A 13872-nucleotide genomic window follows, 5' to 3' on the forward strand; every position below is an offset into this window, starting at 1 on the left:
CGGAAAAATGTGATAAAAACAGATTTATGCAACTTTCGAATGAGCATTGCTTTATATTTTAGATCACATTTATGAAAGTTATATTTCTTTTAAAAATGTTTGTGAAATGTAATATTGATCCAAATTGACAAATGTGTAATAGAGTTGATAGAATCTGATTTTCATACCCTTCTTCTTCCAGAATATTTCCAAAGGTTTGTGGGATGCTATTAAATTGGTGGGCACTGACACAAGGAGATGTAGAGGACTGGGATAAGGAACATCAGGAAAAGAGAGTGTCTATGCACAGTGGATGTTAGAGATAATAAAGTCAGTGGGATGATCTGGGCAAGTCCTTCAGCTCATTTGCTCTTTCAGAACTAGTCCCTTCGGGGAAAGAGGGTTGTCTACAAATAAAGTTTATTATTTTTATTACTTAGTCTGAGTTGCTGCTCTAACTTGCAATGTAAGATCCAATTTTTAATTCTATTTATGTATTTTCCTTTTGTCTCCTCTCTCTTGTTTCTCTCCTTTGGCTTCATCTCTCTCTTTAAAAAAAAAAAACTTAAATGAATGTGGTTCCACTGCTGATATTTTCCACAACTGATCAATGCATAACCCTGTGTTTGGGTCCTGAACTCTAAAACTAAATCTTCTAATTTTTTGTGATATCCTTAGTTTTGTCAGAGTGACAACTGTAAACTTTGACCTTCAAATACTGTACTGTTTAAAAAGGAATGTTGACATAGTTAAATCAATTTCATCCAACCTGATGTTCTTTAGATGTTCTTCCACCAACTGAAGATTTATATTTCATGCTTTATTACATAAGTGGAATTGAAGAGATTCAAGTGCAAAACGGCTAAAGCTATCTGTTCTCTAGAACACAACATAATATTTTAATTCAATAATACTTGATTAAAGATTATCAAAGAAATCATTGACCTATACCTATTTTAAGCATAAATCTTGATCATACAAGGAAAATAATAAACAGTACCTTGCTTGTGTGGCTTTCACTGCTGTTTCCTCAGCTTCTTTTAAACATTTCTGTAAGTTCCTTATTTTTGCTTTCTTTTCGTTCAGGACCAGGATAAACTTTTTATACAACTCAGTCTCTAGTTCTTCTTTAGCTTCAACACATTTTTGTAACCTTTAAAAACATTTTAAAATAAGTCAAGGCCTCCAAAGCAAACCCGTTGTTTAGCAACCTAAATCAAAATGTGTGGTACAGCAAAAAGTGCATAAACATGTATGAATGTTAGCGACTACAATCCAAGAAATATGCATTTGTTAGGATTTCTCTTATATAGGAGTTTATCACTTATACACATAATACAGTAGAGTCTCACTTATCCAACATAAACAGGCCGGCAGAATGTTGGATAAGCGAATATGTTGGATAATAAGGAGAGATTAAGGAGAAGCCTATTAAACATCAATTTAGGTTATGATTTTACAAATTAAGCACCAAAACATCATGTTATACAACAAATCTCGCAGAAAAAGTAGTTCAATACACAGTAATGCTACGTAGCAATTACTGTATTTACAAATTTCGCACCAAAATATCATGATATATTGAAAACACTGACTATAAAAATGTGTTGGATAATCCAGAAAGTTGGATAAGTGAGACTCTACTGTACTAGTGGAAAATGTGTAAGTCTTTTAAATAGGTTATCAAACCTTATATGTTGAAACCTTCATAAGAGAGAAATCTTTAAAATAGTTTATTTAAGAAGCCTAAAGGCTTTATATGATTGCATCCACTAATAGGTACCAATAACAGATAGCCACCCCTTCTTTGCTAAAGATTCCCACTCACACTCCCTAAACTCTAAAGGTGATTTGAGAGAACCTCAACAGTAAACTGCAGGTCCTGAAATTCAAGTGAGATTCCCTAATCTAAATTAAACCTCTATTACACAAATGAAACCCCACCCACATGACACTGGTTGTAGACATTAATATTTGTGTTTCTACAAAGACAGTTCAATTAATAAAGTGTTGTTGCTATTTCTTACCCACCTCTCTTTGTGGCTCAAGGCGGGTTACAACATTGTATAGCAGGAAACACTATAAAATACATTATAATACACTGAACAAAGATTAAAACACAGGATGCGAGTGTAAAATTCATGATCAAGTAGATGTGTTACTGGGACTTATTCTTTAATTGAACATTTGGTATTACGTACTTCTTTAATCGAAGATGCAGAAATAACATAAAAAGAATAGGAATAGGTTCCTGTACCACTAAAAAGAAAAGCAGTTAGCAAACTGTTCATCCACAACCAAAAATACACACATGTAAACTTAACCAGGTCGTGCAGCCTTGTACAAACAGACTAAAACATTTTGAACTTTCTAGAGACTACTTCAAGGCTTCTTTTATGATAAAACTTAAAAGATCTAAAGGTCTTTAACATGTTGGGCGCAGTTAGTGAGACAGGCTTATCTGCTCTTCTCTTTTCTTCATTATTCTGTTGTTCACTCAAGTAAGGGATTCTGGAGTTAGCTACTGCTTATCTTGCTTATTATAAGCATAGTAGAATAGATTCCCACTCTTTCACAGCTCAGCATTCCTTACACTGAAATGTTACTACAACCAACACCAAAAAAATTTGTTTCCTCTGCTCTCCTTTGCCATGCTCACAATATTAAAAAGAAAAAACCCTCAATCTAAACAGAGGATGAGAGAGAAAAGGATAGACTGGACAGATGTGAAAAGACTTTGTAAAGAGAAACTACAAATGGAAGTATGTCTGTAGTTAAAGTTATAAGTTTAAGATGAGCAAAACAATTTCTCTATTATGTTGTAAAAGGTTGTAAGAATCATTAATAGAGGGGAAAGGAGTTTCAAGGGAACCAAACAGCTTAAGTTAATTCCTATCAATAAATAAATCAATTGTTTCAATATAAAGATTTCTTCAGCACCCCAGCTTTAAAAACAGTACAAAAAACTGTAGATGAGTTTAAGGCTCATTTACACTTCTACTTAAATACAGTTACTTCTTTGATTCAGTTTTAATTAAGCTGCTGCAAGCTAAACCAGGCACTATTTAAACTATCAGAACTCTGCTTACATTCAAAACTGTGTTTGCGTCAGCAAACATTGACATTATGAGCAACTGGATGCCAATACACCCTTTTAGAAATAAGCTAACCATTCAGAATATAACATAGGAAGCACATGATAAATGAAATGGGTTTGTCTAATAATAACTGCTTCCTGGATTCATGTAGGAGAGCATACTAATCTATATAAATAAAAATGTAAATGTCAGTTCGTGACAGCCATCATATCTCCCCCGATTGCTACGGGATTTTGACACAATGTAGAATACGAACTGTTGAGTGTTTTAAGCTATTTGCACTATATAAATGACACATCTGAGTCAGGTAAATTTGCAGAAGACACACAGCAAAGGCCTCACTGCCTCCTCAGAAAGGGAGATCCCTCTGCGGAAGCCATGCTACCGTGAGAGAGGAAGGGAGGGATAAAGGACAGAGGAAGGGCTTTCTTAGGTTAAATTAAAAGAAAGAAACAACAGCTCCGGAAAGAGATGTAAAAAAAACCCGAAAGTATAGTTGGCAGCAGCGTTTTGCTCAGAAGGGCTTCAAGGGGTTAGGCAAAAGGGAGGGGGCCAAGGAGAGGGAGACACCGCTGACTGGACAGCACGCCTGCCGCTCTAAGGAATCCTTGCTTCCCATAGGACAGCACCTAGGGCCTTATTGTTCTATCTCCCTGGTGCTACTATTTTGTCACGCCATTGGGTTTTTTTCTCTCTCAATCTCCTCATCTTCCTTTCTCCCACTGTGTACCTCCACTAGGGAAAGTAGTCCCTCTCCGATCAGGCCCCACTCGTTTCAAGAGGCCATGCCCCCTACTTACAACTCCATCCCCCTCCATAGACTTATAGAGATCATTGGGAAACAATATATCATAAAGACCATAACTATAAAATATTAATAAAATAATATATAATTATACAAAATAATATTAATAAAAGCAATAATAAGCCTCAGGGTGAGTGACTCACAGGGAAGGGAAAGGAAGGGAAGGGAAAAGAGGCATTTAGGAAGAGCATCCTATCGCTTAGGGAGGGGGGGCTCTTTGGAGCCCCATTGTGATGTCTCATGGGCCTTGGAGTTCTGATCCCAGCGCCATCATGGTTGATGATGACAAAAACAGGGGTTTTTTGCCGGCAAAACATTTTTAAATGGTGCTTTTTTGTGAACTGTAAAGACCAGCTGTATTGACCATACATTTTGGAACCAGTTTTATCTTTTTAGAATATTAGGAAATGTTAAAATATCAGCAAATTTAGGTTTTAAAATTTTTACATATTTAATATACAAATCATCATCATTATCTTAAGAATTATTAACTTAGTCTACCCTAATATGCTTTGTGGGTATGTTGAATACCACATAAGTAATTCATGTAATTTAAATGCAAATGACTGGGTATCATTACCATATAGATCAGCTGAATAACTCTTACAGGCAAGATCATATATACTAATCAATTATCAAGAGAATTTCCATGTATACATCAAAAATTACTGTTATGTTGGGGTCAGTTGGAAATGTTAAAATACATAATTAATACATAGAGATATATCTGCACAGTTTGTTAAAAAAAATTAAAACAAATGTTTCAGAAAATTGGGACGAGTTGATTCTTGGAACCTTTTCTGTGCTATTCCTGCAGGGTTCAAATACATCAGTTCTGCGCATGCGCTAGACATGGAACACTTTCATTTGGAAAACACACATCTATCATTCAATTCAGTAAGAAGGCACCTGGAAACCTCTGAATTATAGTCATTTAGCTACAACCCACACATCTGCAAAGTACAGTAACCGCTATTTAATTCAGTGGGATTTGCTTTTAAGTAAACTTGCATAGGATTGCACTGGGAAAAAAATAAACCAGGTGTAATTCTGCTTTTATAATTACTAAAAGTGATTATGTTAATATCAGCAAATGACTAATTTAGCACTGAGAAATGCCACACAGAAATTCCACTAACAAAATTAAATAACTTCCTCCTTTTTGAAGATTAAACATAATCAATGTAAAGCAAAGAGGATATTTTAAATATCTGAAAAGTGAAAACTGTATTTGTCATTACCATTTGTTGTGCTATCTCTTTATTTTTTTATTATTCTCTGCTATTTGTTCTAAAAGCGCTGCAGTTGACTGTTGATGAACCCCTACTTCAATATATGGCAATCATTTTCAGGTCATTTATTCAGCTATCTAAATATCCAACCAATTATGGGGTTTTTTTTACATCTGCCATGTATTTTTCAACTTATCTATCATACTAAATGACAGATCATATGATTTTACAAAAACATTTCTATCGCTTTTGTTGACAAATACCAAAACATATATAGAAAGGATTTTTATTACTGAACTTCATATAAGGGGAGATTTCTATTGTCTATTTATCAGTTATATATGTTGTGTTATGGTTGAGCCTTCTGGCTCCGATACTAGGAGACGAAGTCGTAAGACTCCTCGAGAGTCAGATTCTTTTGAGGAGCGTGAAAGGAAGCGGCTCCGGGACTTATTTGCAGAACCAACTGACGAAGACTCCTTTGAGGGTTTTACCGAGGGAATGGAGGAAGAGATGGTTAGCTCAGAGGAGGATGACATGGAATGGACTCGTGTGAGGGAGGATTTGGGTGTCACTGACAATGATAGCATGGGAGGCGACTGGCGGGATGCAGGATCAGACCCATGGACGGGCTGGAGGGATGGAACGGGATCCACAGCTGGGGATGCTGTGGGGCGTAGTCAAAGGTGTGTTAGTTCTGATGAGGATGATGATGAGGAGGCACCTGGAATTAGGATAGCAGCTGACAGCGATGAGGAGTTATGAACTGGCATAAAATGGGGTTTAGAATCAATGGCTAATTGCGTTGGGCAAGGTAATCTGGACGAACGCTTGGGCTCTTGTTGGGGAACTTCCTGAAGACGGGTGTGATTCGTTTGCTGTATACGTAAGTTACCAAGGACACTGGGCATTGACGGCGGGAGGAACTGTGTGGGCTTTTCCTGTGCAACTTGTGTTTAATCTTGATAGCTTGGACCTCCGTCGTCTTTTTGACGGACATTATTGCCAACTCTGGATTGACGCTGGACTGACTGACTGACTACGACTCTGGACTAACCCTTCTGTGGCTATCGGTGGAACTTGTGGAACCTTAGACGTCTGCGTTTGGCTTTCGACCTCGGACCGGATTGGGACCCCGCTGACCGTCGTTACCCTGATTGATGTGCCTGGACCTGGTTTTCGCCCGTTACACGGAGGAGCAACAGCCCGAGTTACTTCTGTAGCTCTTGAGTAGCAGAGGGGAATCTGCTGCTGGGTTTTGTGTTCATTTTGACCTCTTGTTAACCAGTTTTTGTTTGTTTAATTGCCAGGCTGAAGTAAGCACCTTTGATTTAATCCAGATTAAACTTCTGTTTAATCCGGTTTATTCTTTTGTACTGTTTAAACTCAAACGAAGTTATTTTTGTTACTTTTCACACTGAAGACAAGTGTTTGCCTAGCCCTTTGTTTCCTACGGGCAATTTTTAGTTCTGTAACCTCAATAAACTGAGTTGTATTCTACTTGGAGCGTTCTGTCTTTGACATGTTGAGTTATATGGGGATGGAAACTATGCAGTTCACTAGCCACACATGGTTTTTAGGGAACCTCTGTGGTGCCTGATATCCTTAGAGGTCCTGCTTCTAAAATTTAGCTTTAAAATATCCTGGAGTTTAAAGCTGGGCATGGACTGGGAATTCTCCAAAAGTGGCCAGAAATATTTTTTGGTTGCCTGTAAAATTATTTTTGGTCACCATCAGAAGTGATGTTTCATGCCACATACGATTTAACAGTGCCAAAACTGGCCCACTAACCATAATACATGCCCACTCCTGTACTATATCAATAGCAGCGAAATATTGGTGCGGTATGATTAGCACATTGTAAACATTCCATCTAATCAGAAAAAACAACTACAGTAGAGTCTCACGTATCCAACATTCGCTTATCCAACGTTCTGGATTATCCAACACATTTTTGTAGTCAATGTTTTCAATACATCATGATATTTTGGTGCTAAATTGGTAAATACAGTAATTACTAAGTAGCATTACTGCCTATTGAACTACTTTTTCTGTCAAATTTGTTGTATAACATGATGTTTTGGTGCTTAATTTGTAAAATCATAACCTAATTTGGTGTTTAATAGGCTTCTCCTTAATATATCCTTATTATCCAACATATTCTCTTATCCAACGTTCTGCCAGCCCGTTTATGTTGGATAAGTGAGACTCTACTGTATACCCATGAAATTTCTTTGCATGTGTTCCCTAAGGCATTTGTGGCATATTCCAAAATCCAACAAAATAACACCATACTCATTTAATATAGCATTTGTGTATCTTTTGTAAATCAATATACATATTTCAATAGTCATATAAATAAACCTAATGTGTAACAATGATATTACATTTGTTACTATTACATTTGCAAGGTATTAAACTTTCAGGTATCAACACAAGGATAAAAGACAGGAGGAAAATATCAGAGTTATTTCTTTGAACTTACTGATCCTGCACTTCATTCAGATCATTTAGAAGTATCTCATTCTCTCTTTGCAGGTGCTCATTTTTGGCATGGAGTCCTACAATGAAGTCTAGGCAACAACTAATCAGCTTGCTGATGACTTCAGATGGGCTTGGGATTCTTTGTAGCTTCAATGACCCAAGTCTAAACTAAAACAAACAAACAAAGTACTTGACTCGAAAAAAGGATGATTTTTTAACCAGAAACATGCAATTTTCATTCTATAAAGGATATCCCAATATAAGTACATGTTGAGCATCCCTTATCCAGAATTCTAAAATCCAAAATTTTCCATATGAATGACTGAGATAGTGACACCCTTTGCTTTCTGATAGTTCAAGGAATATAAATTTTCTTTCATGCACAAAATTTGGAACACTTCTGGTCCCAAACATTATAAATAAGGGATACCGATCTTTCTCTTTTGTATAACTAGTAAAATAAATAAGATCATTCATATTGAAGGGCATTTTTCACTGATTGAGCGTAAAAGTATAAGTGGTGTATTTGAAGTACTTCCAAAAGCTTAGCGTTACTTCCTTGCAAAATATTTTATGTCTGCATCTGAAAGGGAAGTTGTCCACTAATTACATCTGCACATGACACAAACGTTGATAGATGCACGCAGTTGGAGGCCAACAGGAAGATGTGAATTGATCTGTAGAGATTTCTGCAGAGATTTCAGAAAACTGTAGAAATTAATGAAATGGGTTTTTTCTGGGTGGAGTGGGGGAGTGAGAACAAAAAAAGTTATTTGGGAAAGGAACCAGGAAAAGTTAGAATCCTACAACAGGGAAGGAAACTTATGAATTGTCTACATAAAACTTTTTTTTGTTAAGACTAAGTTTTCAGTCATTCTCAAATTAGAAAGAAAAAGCATAGCTTCTTGGAATGCATTATTGAGACATTTTTGATATAGTTTTCTCTATTAATATGTTTGTTGAATCTTTCTAACTTGTTTGCATCTATTTGGGAATGAAAAGTAGTATGGTCTTCTACACTTATACGCAGAAAAAAATTGTTTTCTGTAGTATTATGCTCTTATATTTTCATCAGTTGCTAACACACCTGGATCCTAGTTTATTTGCTTAATATCCATATACTAAAATAAACAGAATAAAAAGTACATGACTTATGGCAACCCTAAGGCTCTATAATAATACATCACAAGGGTTTGTTGGCAAGATTAATTCAGACAAGGTTTGGTCATTGCCTTCCTTTAAAGCCGGAAAAGTATAATTTGCCTAAGGTCGTCCAATAGGTTTCCATGGTTGAGAGGAGACTGAAATACTGACATCCTGGAATCCTAGTACAAAATTCAGATCACTATACCATACTGCCTCTTATATTTTCCTATGTGAGGCATTCAAACTACACAATATGATTCAAATATCAAAATATAAAACATGTTTCTGTCCCATCGATAGTTAAACAAATCTTATATTTAAAAAATTGTTTTCTAAGTAATATCCTGTGGACCGAAGGTCATTTTTTAGTTATTCTTACTTGACCTTTACACAATGGAAAACTTATGTTAGCAGAATAGTCATCTGGAAAAATAATGCCATTTTATTTCCTAAGTTAATCAGTAAGCAGTTGTGATTTTTATAAATTGTGTCATCACTCTCCCCAGAGACAAAAATGTTCAATAGTACACATGTCATTTCTGGGTGTGGCAAAGCTGCAATATTGCAAAATACACTGATGAATGTGAAAAAGCAGAAGTAGTTTTCTCTTGATAAAGTCAATAAAAACAAACAAACATAGTTCCTGGTACCTAAAGAATTGTTATAATGTGTTGTTGAAGGCTTTCATGGCCAGAATCATTGGCTTGCTGTGAGTTTTTTGAGCTCTATGGCCATGTTCCAGTAGTACAGTAGAGCCTCAATTATCCGAGATAAAGGGGCGGGCCCAATCTCGGATAACCAAACTCCTGGAATAAGGCGCGGACCTCCCTCAGCCAGGAACTTGCTGGAGGAAACTCTTTCCTCCAGCAAGGGCCTGTCCCTCGGTGAGCCCTCGCCCCTTGGGAAGCAGCCCACGAGCGCTGCTGCCTAGCAGCACTCGTGCTTCCCAAGGGGCGAGGGTTCGGCCCAGGGAAGTAGCCCACGAGCGCTGCTGCAACAGCAATCGCGGGGTGCTTCTGGGATGCTTCCTCCTTCCTCTCTCTCTCCTCTCGAGCTCCCTTCGCTTGAGAGAAGGCGAGGGAGAGGCAGGGCGCTTTCAGGGCATTTCCTCCTCCCTCTCCCTCTCCCTCTCCTTCTCTCGAGCTCCCTTCATTCGAGAGAAGGAGGGGGAAGGGCGCCCCCAGCAGCGCCTTGGATGATACGGCGCCTCGGATTAGTGGGGCTCAGATTAGTGGGGCTCTACTGTATTCTCTCCAGACATTTCAGCTGCATCTATGGTCAGCATCTTCAGAGGTCTGTTGGAGGTGAGACATGTGGAGTGTGTGTGTGTGTGTGTGTGTGTGTGTGCACGTGCATGTGTATCTGTGGAATGCCCAGGATCAGTGATGGTATATTTGCATAGAGGTAGCTTGGCTCTTGTGCCTGGAAGCATCCTTTGTTACAGAGGTATTAACTGATACTTGATTGTTAGCTGTCCGGAATTCCCCTGTTTCTGAGAAGTGTTCTTTATTTACTGTGTTAATTCTGATGTTTTTTAAGACTGGTAAACAGATTTTGTTCATTTTTATGGTTTCCTCCTTTCTGTTGAAATTGTCCACGCTTGTGGATTTCAATGGCTTCTCTGTGTAGTCTGACATGATGGTTGTCAGAGTGGCCCAGCATTTCTGTGTTCTCAAATAATATTCTGTGTCCAGGTTGGTTCATCGAGTACTCTGCTGACTTCTTTGGTTGAATTAGTCTGCAGCGCCTTTCATTGTTCTTTGATTTTTGTCTGAGCGCTGTGTTTGGTGGTCCCTATGTAGACTTGTCCACAGCTGCATGGTATACAGTAGATTTTTGCAGTGGTGAAAGGATCCCTCTTATCCTTTGCAGAACGTGGCATTTGTTAATTTTTTTAGTGGGTCTGTAGCTTGTTTGTAGGTTGTGTTTCTTCCTCAGCTTCGCTATGCGGTCAGTGGTACCCCTAATGTATGGTTCTCAAGTGTTCCCAGCTATACTGTACTTCTTCAAGATAATACTTTGATTATGACCGATCAACAAGTTACAAAGTGTGTTAGCAATATGCAAAAGGACTCGTCTTCAAGCAGGACACTGTGATCAATATCTTGCATCAGCCTTGTGTACCATTGGTCTCTACATGCAGAGATCCACATTGATTGTCCTGGCCAAATGTGCAAAATGTCAGAAGTGACAGGTCAATATGCATTGGTACATCTGAATGTGCAGTTGCACCATCTGCACAACAAATTCCAGGACCTCAGACTGGATATAAATGAATGTACAATGTACAATGACAATAAAGCTATTCTATCTTAGATGTTTCCCACTGGACAAAATGCACAGCCATTTCAATGAAGTGTTGTTGGCTTATGTTCTGACCAGTAATGAGAGGAGTACCTGGCTTGATGGAAAACCCTACATTTTTTTAAAAAAAAAAATGCAGATGTCATTTTTGAAACAGAAGTTTTTGTTTCATTACTCATTTGATAGGACTGTGATTACTTTGGCCCTGAGCAGATTAACCAGTTAAAACAATAGCAACTCAACTCATACTTGGTAAATCAGAAACAGTCAATCGTGAATATTAAACTACCTACTGATAAATGTAACAGTCCTAATTTGAATTGTAGGGTCATATGAATACAGATTTACATGTGTTATCAAGCTTGTACTTACTGTCAAAGCACATTACAGTTGAGAAAAGTAATATTTAAGAGTTTAAAATAGCCAGTGTTTGCATTTACAGAAGCATGTTAAAGCTGCTTTTCAATTGATCATATTCATAAGCCAGACTGGCTTTTTAATATAAAAGATAGCTTCAATAAAACACAACTGAAATGTCTAGCACAATAAATGTCAGGTATGCAGAGAACAAGTTTGAAAACGACTTCCCTTTCAGGTGTTGACCTTTTAGACTGAGAAGTAATGGAAACTATATAAAGTGCCTCTTAAAAATACCCTTGAAATTAATATGGTAGTTGTGTCTAGTAATTTAAACCTAACTGCTCTTGAATATATAGTAATCAGAAAGTTAAAGTATCAACAATGAGGGAGGGAGCTATTTCTCTTTTAAATTTTGGTTTCTAGTTTGGAAAGTCAATGTATACCCCCGTGAATATGAATAAGCATGAGATAATGCCTAGACTGAGGCAAAATATACACTCTCCAAAACTGAGTACTACAAACAATTTTCCAGCATGAGTAATAACATTATTTCCTTTTAAATAATTATTGCCTATTTTTTGGTGTTTGCTACTACTAATAAAACTTGACTGAACTCCCAAATGAAACCCAGTTAAATATGACTAGTAAATCACTTACTAATTGTCTATAAAATGAAACTTTTTTTGTTATACTGTAGCAAAGTTTACCTTGGATTGCAGTTCCTGTACTTAGCAGTTCTCTTTATTGTGCCACTGTTTTACTACATTAAGAAGAATTGTTTCGGTTTGTTGCTATTTCAGAATATAAAGTTAGCAGGTATGTTTTTCCCTTAGGTGAAGTCAGTAATGTCTTAAAGAAAAGAGTGTCCAAAATATTTCTTGTTTTGATTAGATTCCTTTGAGACACTACTGCCAATACTTAAATATGGCTATTAAAAACTAAGCAAAAATGTTATGTACAAGTGATGGAATTTTTCACCTCTGACGTCTGCATCATCCATCATTTTATTACATTATCAAAACATGCTTCAAGATAACTATGGTTAATTTGAAACAAACTAATATAAATAAACCTTATTGTTTGGACAAATTACAAACTTCAGCTAGGCAAAAACAGAAACGAAAGCTTCTGAACTTCCTATGGCCTGAGCACAAAGTAGCTGCATGCAACAACATCCTGTGGAAACTTACTGGCAGCGCATGGGGTGCAGACCCACAATTAATAAGAACATCAGCCCTGGCCTTGTCTTACTCAACTGCTGAGTACGCCTGTCCTGTCTGGCACAAGTCTGCCCATGCAAAGCAGGTGGACATAGAACTGAACAAAACATGCAGAATAATCACAGGATACCTTAAACCTACACCTGTTGATAAACTCTACAAGCTAGCTGGCATTGCCCCTCCTGACGTGCGACAGGAAGTTGCTGCTAATGGTGAGAGAAATAAGGTCAAACATTGTGAAAGCCACCCACTGCATGACTACCAGCCTCCTCCCACCAGACTCAAATCAAGGGAGGACTTCATGAGAACCACCACTCCTCTTGATGTTCCTCCAGCAACAGCAAGGGTGTCCCTCTGGGCAGCTAAACCAGGCAATTCTAACTGGATGGCCCCCCATGAGGATCTTCCTCCAGGGGCAAACCAAGAATGGGCAATTTGGAAGTCCCTGAACAGACTGAGAAGCGGAGTGGGCAGATCCAAAGACAACTTGGCAAGGTGGCACTACCTGGAGGAATCCTCCACCCTGTGTGACTGTGGAGCAGAACAAACAACTCTGCATATGTATGTTTGCCCAGAATGCCCTGTCTCATGCACAGAGGAGGAGTTGTTCAAAGTCACGGACAATGCGGTCACTGTTGCCCACTTTTGGTCTAAAACTATTTAGCTGCTTGTGATTTCCTTTTAAACTTATTTATTATGCAATGCTTTTGACATGAAATAAAATGGCCTGAGCAAAAGAGATTTAAAAAGGAAGGTAAGCCCTAAATACTAAAGTACAAATGTATCCCTACATAGCATTCAAAAGACAAGAATGAAAATTGGATTAAAGCACAAAGGTATATTTTATCAGCTTCATCATTTTGAACTACTATACTTCAGACAGTAAGAACATAAAGAGGATCTTTCTGCAGCATACATTAGAAGGGGATGCTGGGCCAAAGTAAAGGGCTGAAAGAGACACAGAATGGTGTTGTGTTGAGTCCTGGACTAGAGGCCTCATCAAAAAGGCCCGGCGAAGCTTTCTGCATCACCTGGCTTCAAAGAGAAAAGAGAGGGGCAGCAGGGCAAAACTTTCAGCCTGCGTACTGCTTCCGCTCAGCGACACTTTCTCCATCACATGGGGATGGAGTGTTGGCCTTCCACGAAGGACCCGTGCTGTCTCCATTGGAGCCATCGCAACACAGGAAGACTCCCGTGTTGTGGGGAAAGCTTCTGGCGATGCTTTCGTCCCGGTTGAGTGTGAG

The 13872-nt window shown here is 38.0% G+C and overlaps 1 protein-coding gene across 2 annotated transcripts in view; it reads right to left on the bottom strand.

The window, feature by feature from the left end:
* xrcc4 (X-ray repair cross complementing 4) overlaps positions 1 to 13872 on the bottom strand; it is a 153378-nt gene that overhangs the window by 88730 nt on the left and 50776 nt on the right. For both annotated transcript variants that reach the window (XM_008103006.3, XM_008103005.3), the window contains exons 4-5: positions 7600 to 7766; positions 980 to 1132 (exon numbers count right to left, since the gene is read on the bottom strand). In XM_008103006.3, the coding sequence (XP_008101213.2) occupies positions 980 to 1132; positions 7600 to 7766 (320 nt within the window). The remainder of the gene's footprint in view (positions 1 to 979; positions 1133 to 7599; positions 7767 to 13872) is intronic.

The sequence above is a fragment of the Anolis carolinensis genome, chromosome 2 (genome assembly GCF_035594765.1).
Source record: "Anolis carolinensis isolate JA03-04 chromosome 2, rAnoCar3.1.pri, whole genome shotgun sequence".
NCBI lineage: Eukaryota > Metazoa > Chordata > Lepidosauria > Squamata > Dactyloidae > Anolis > Anolis carolinensis.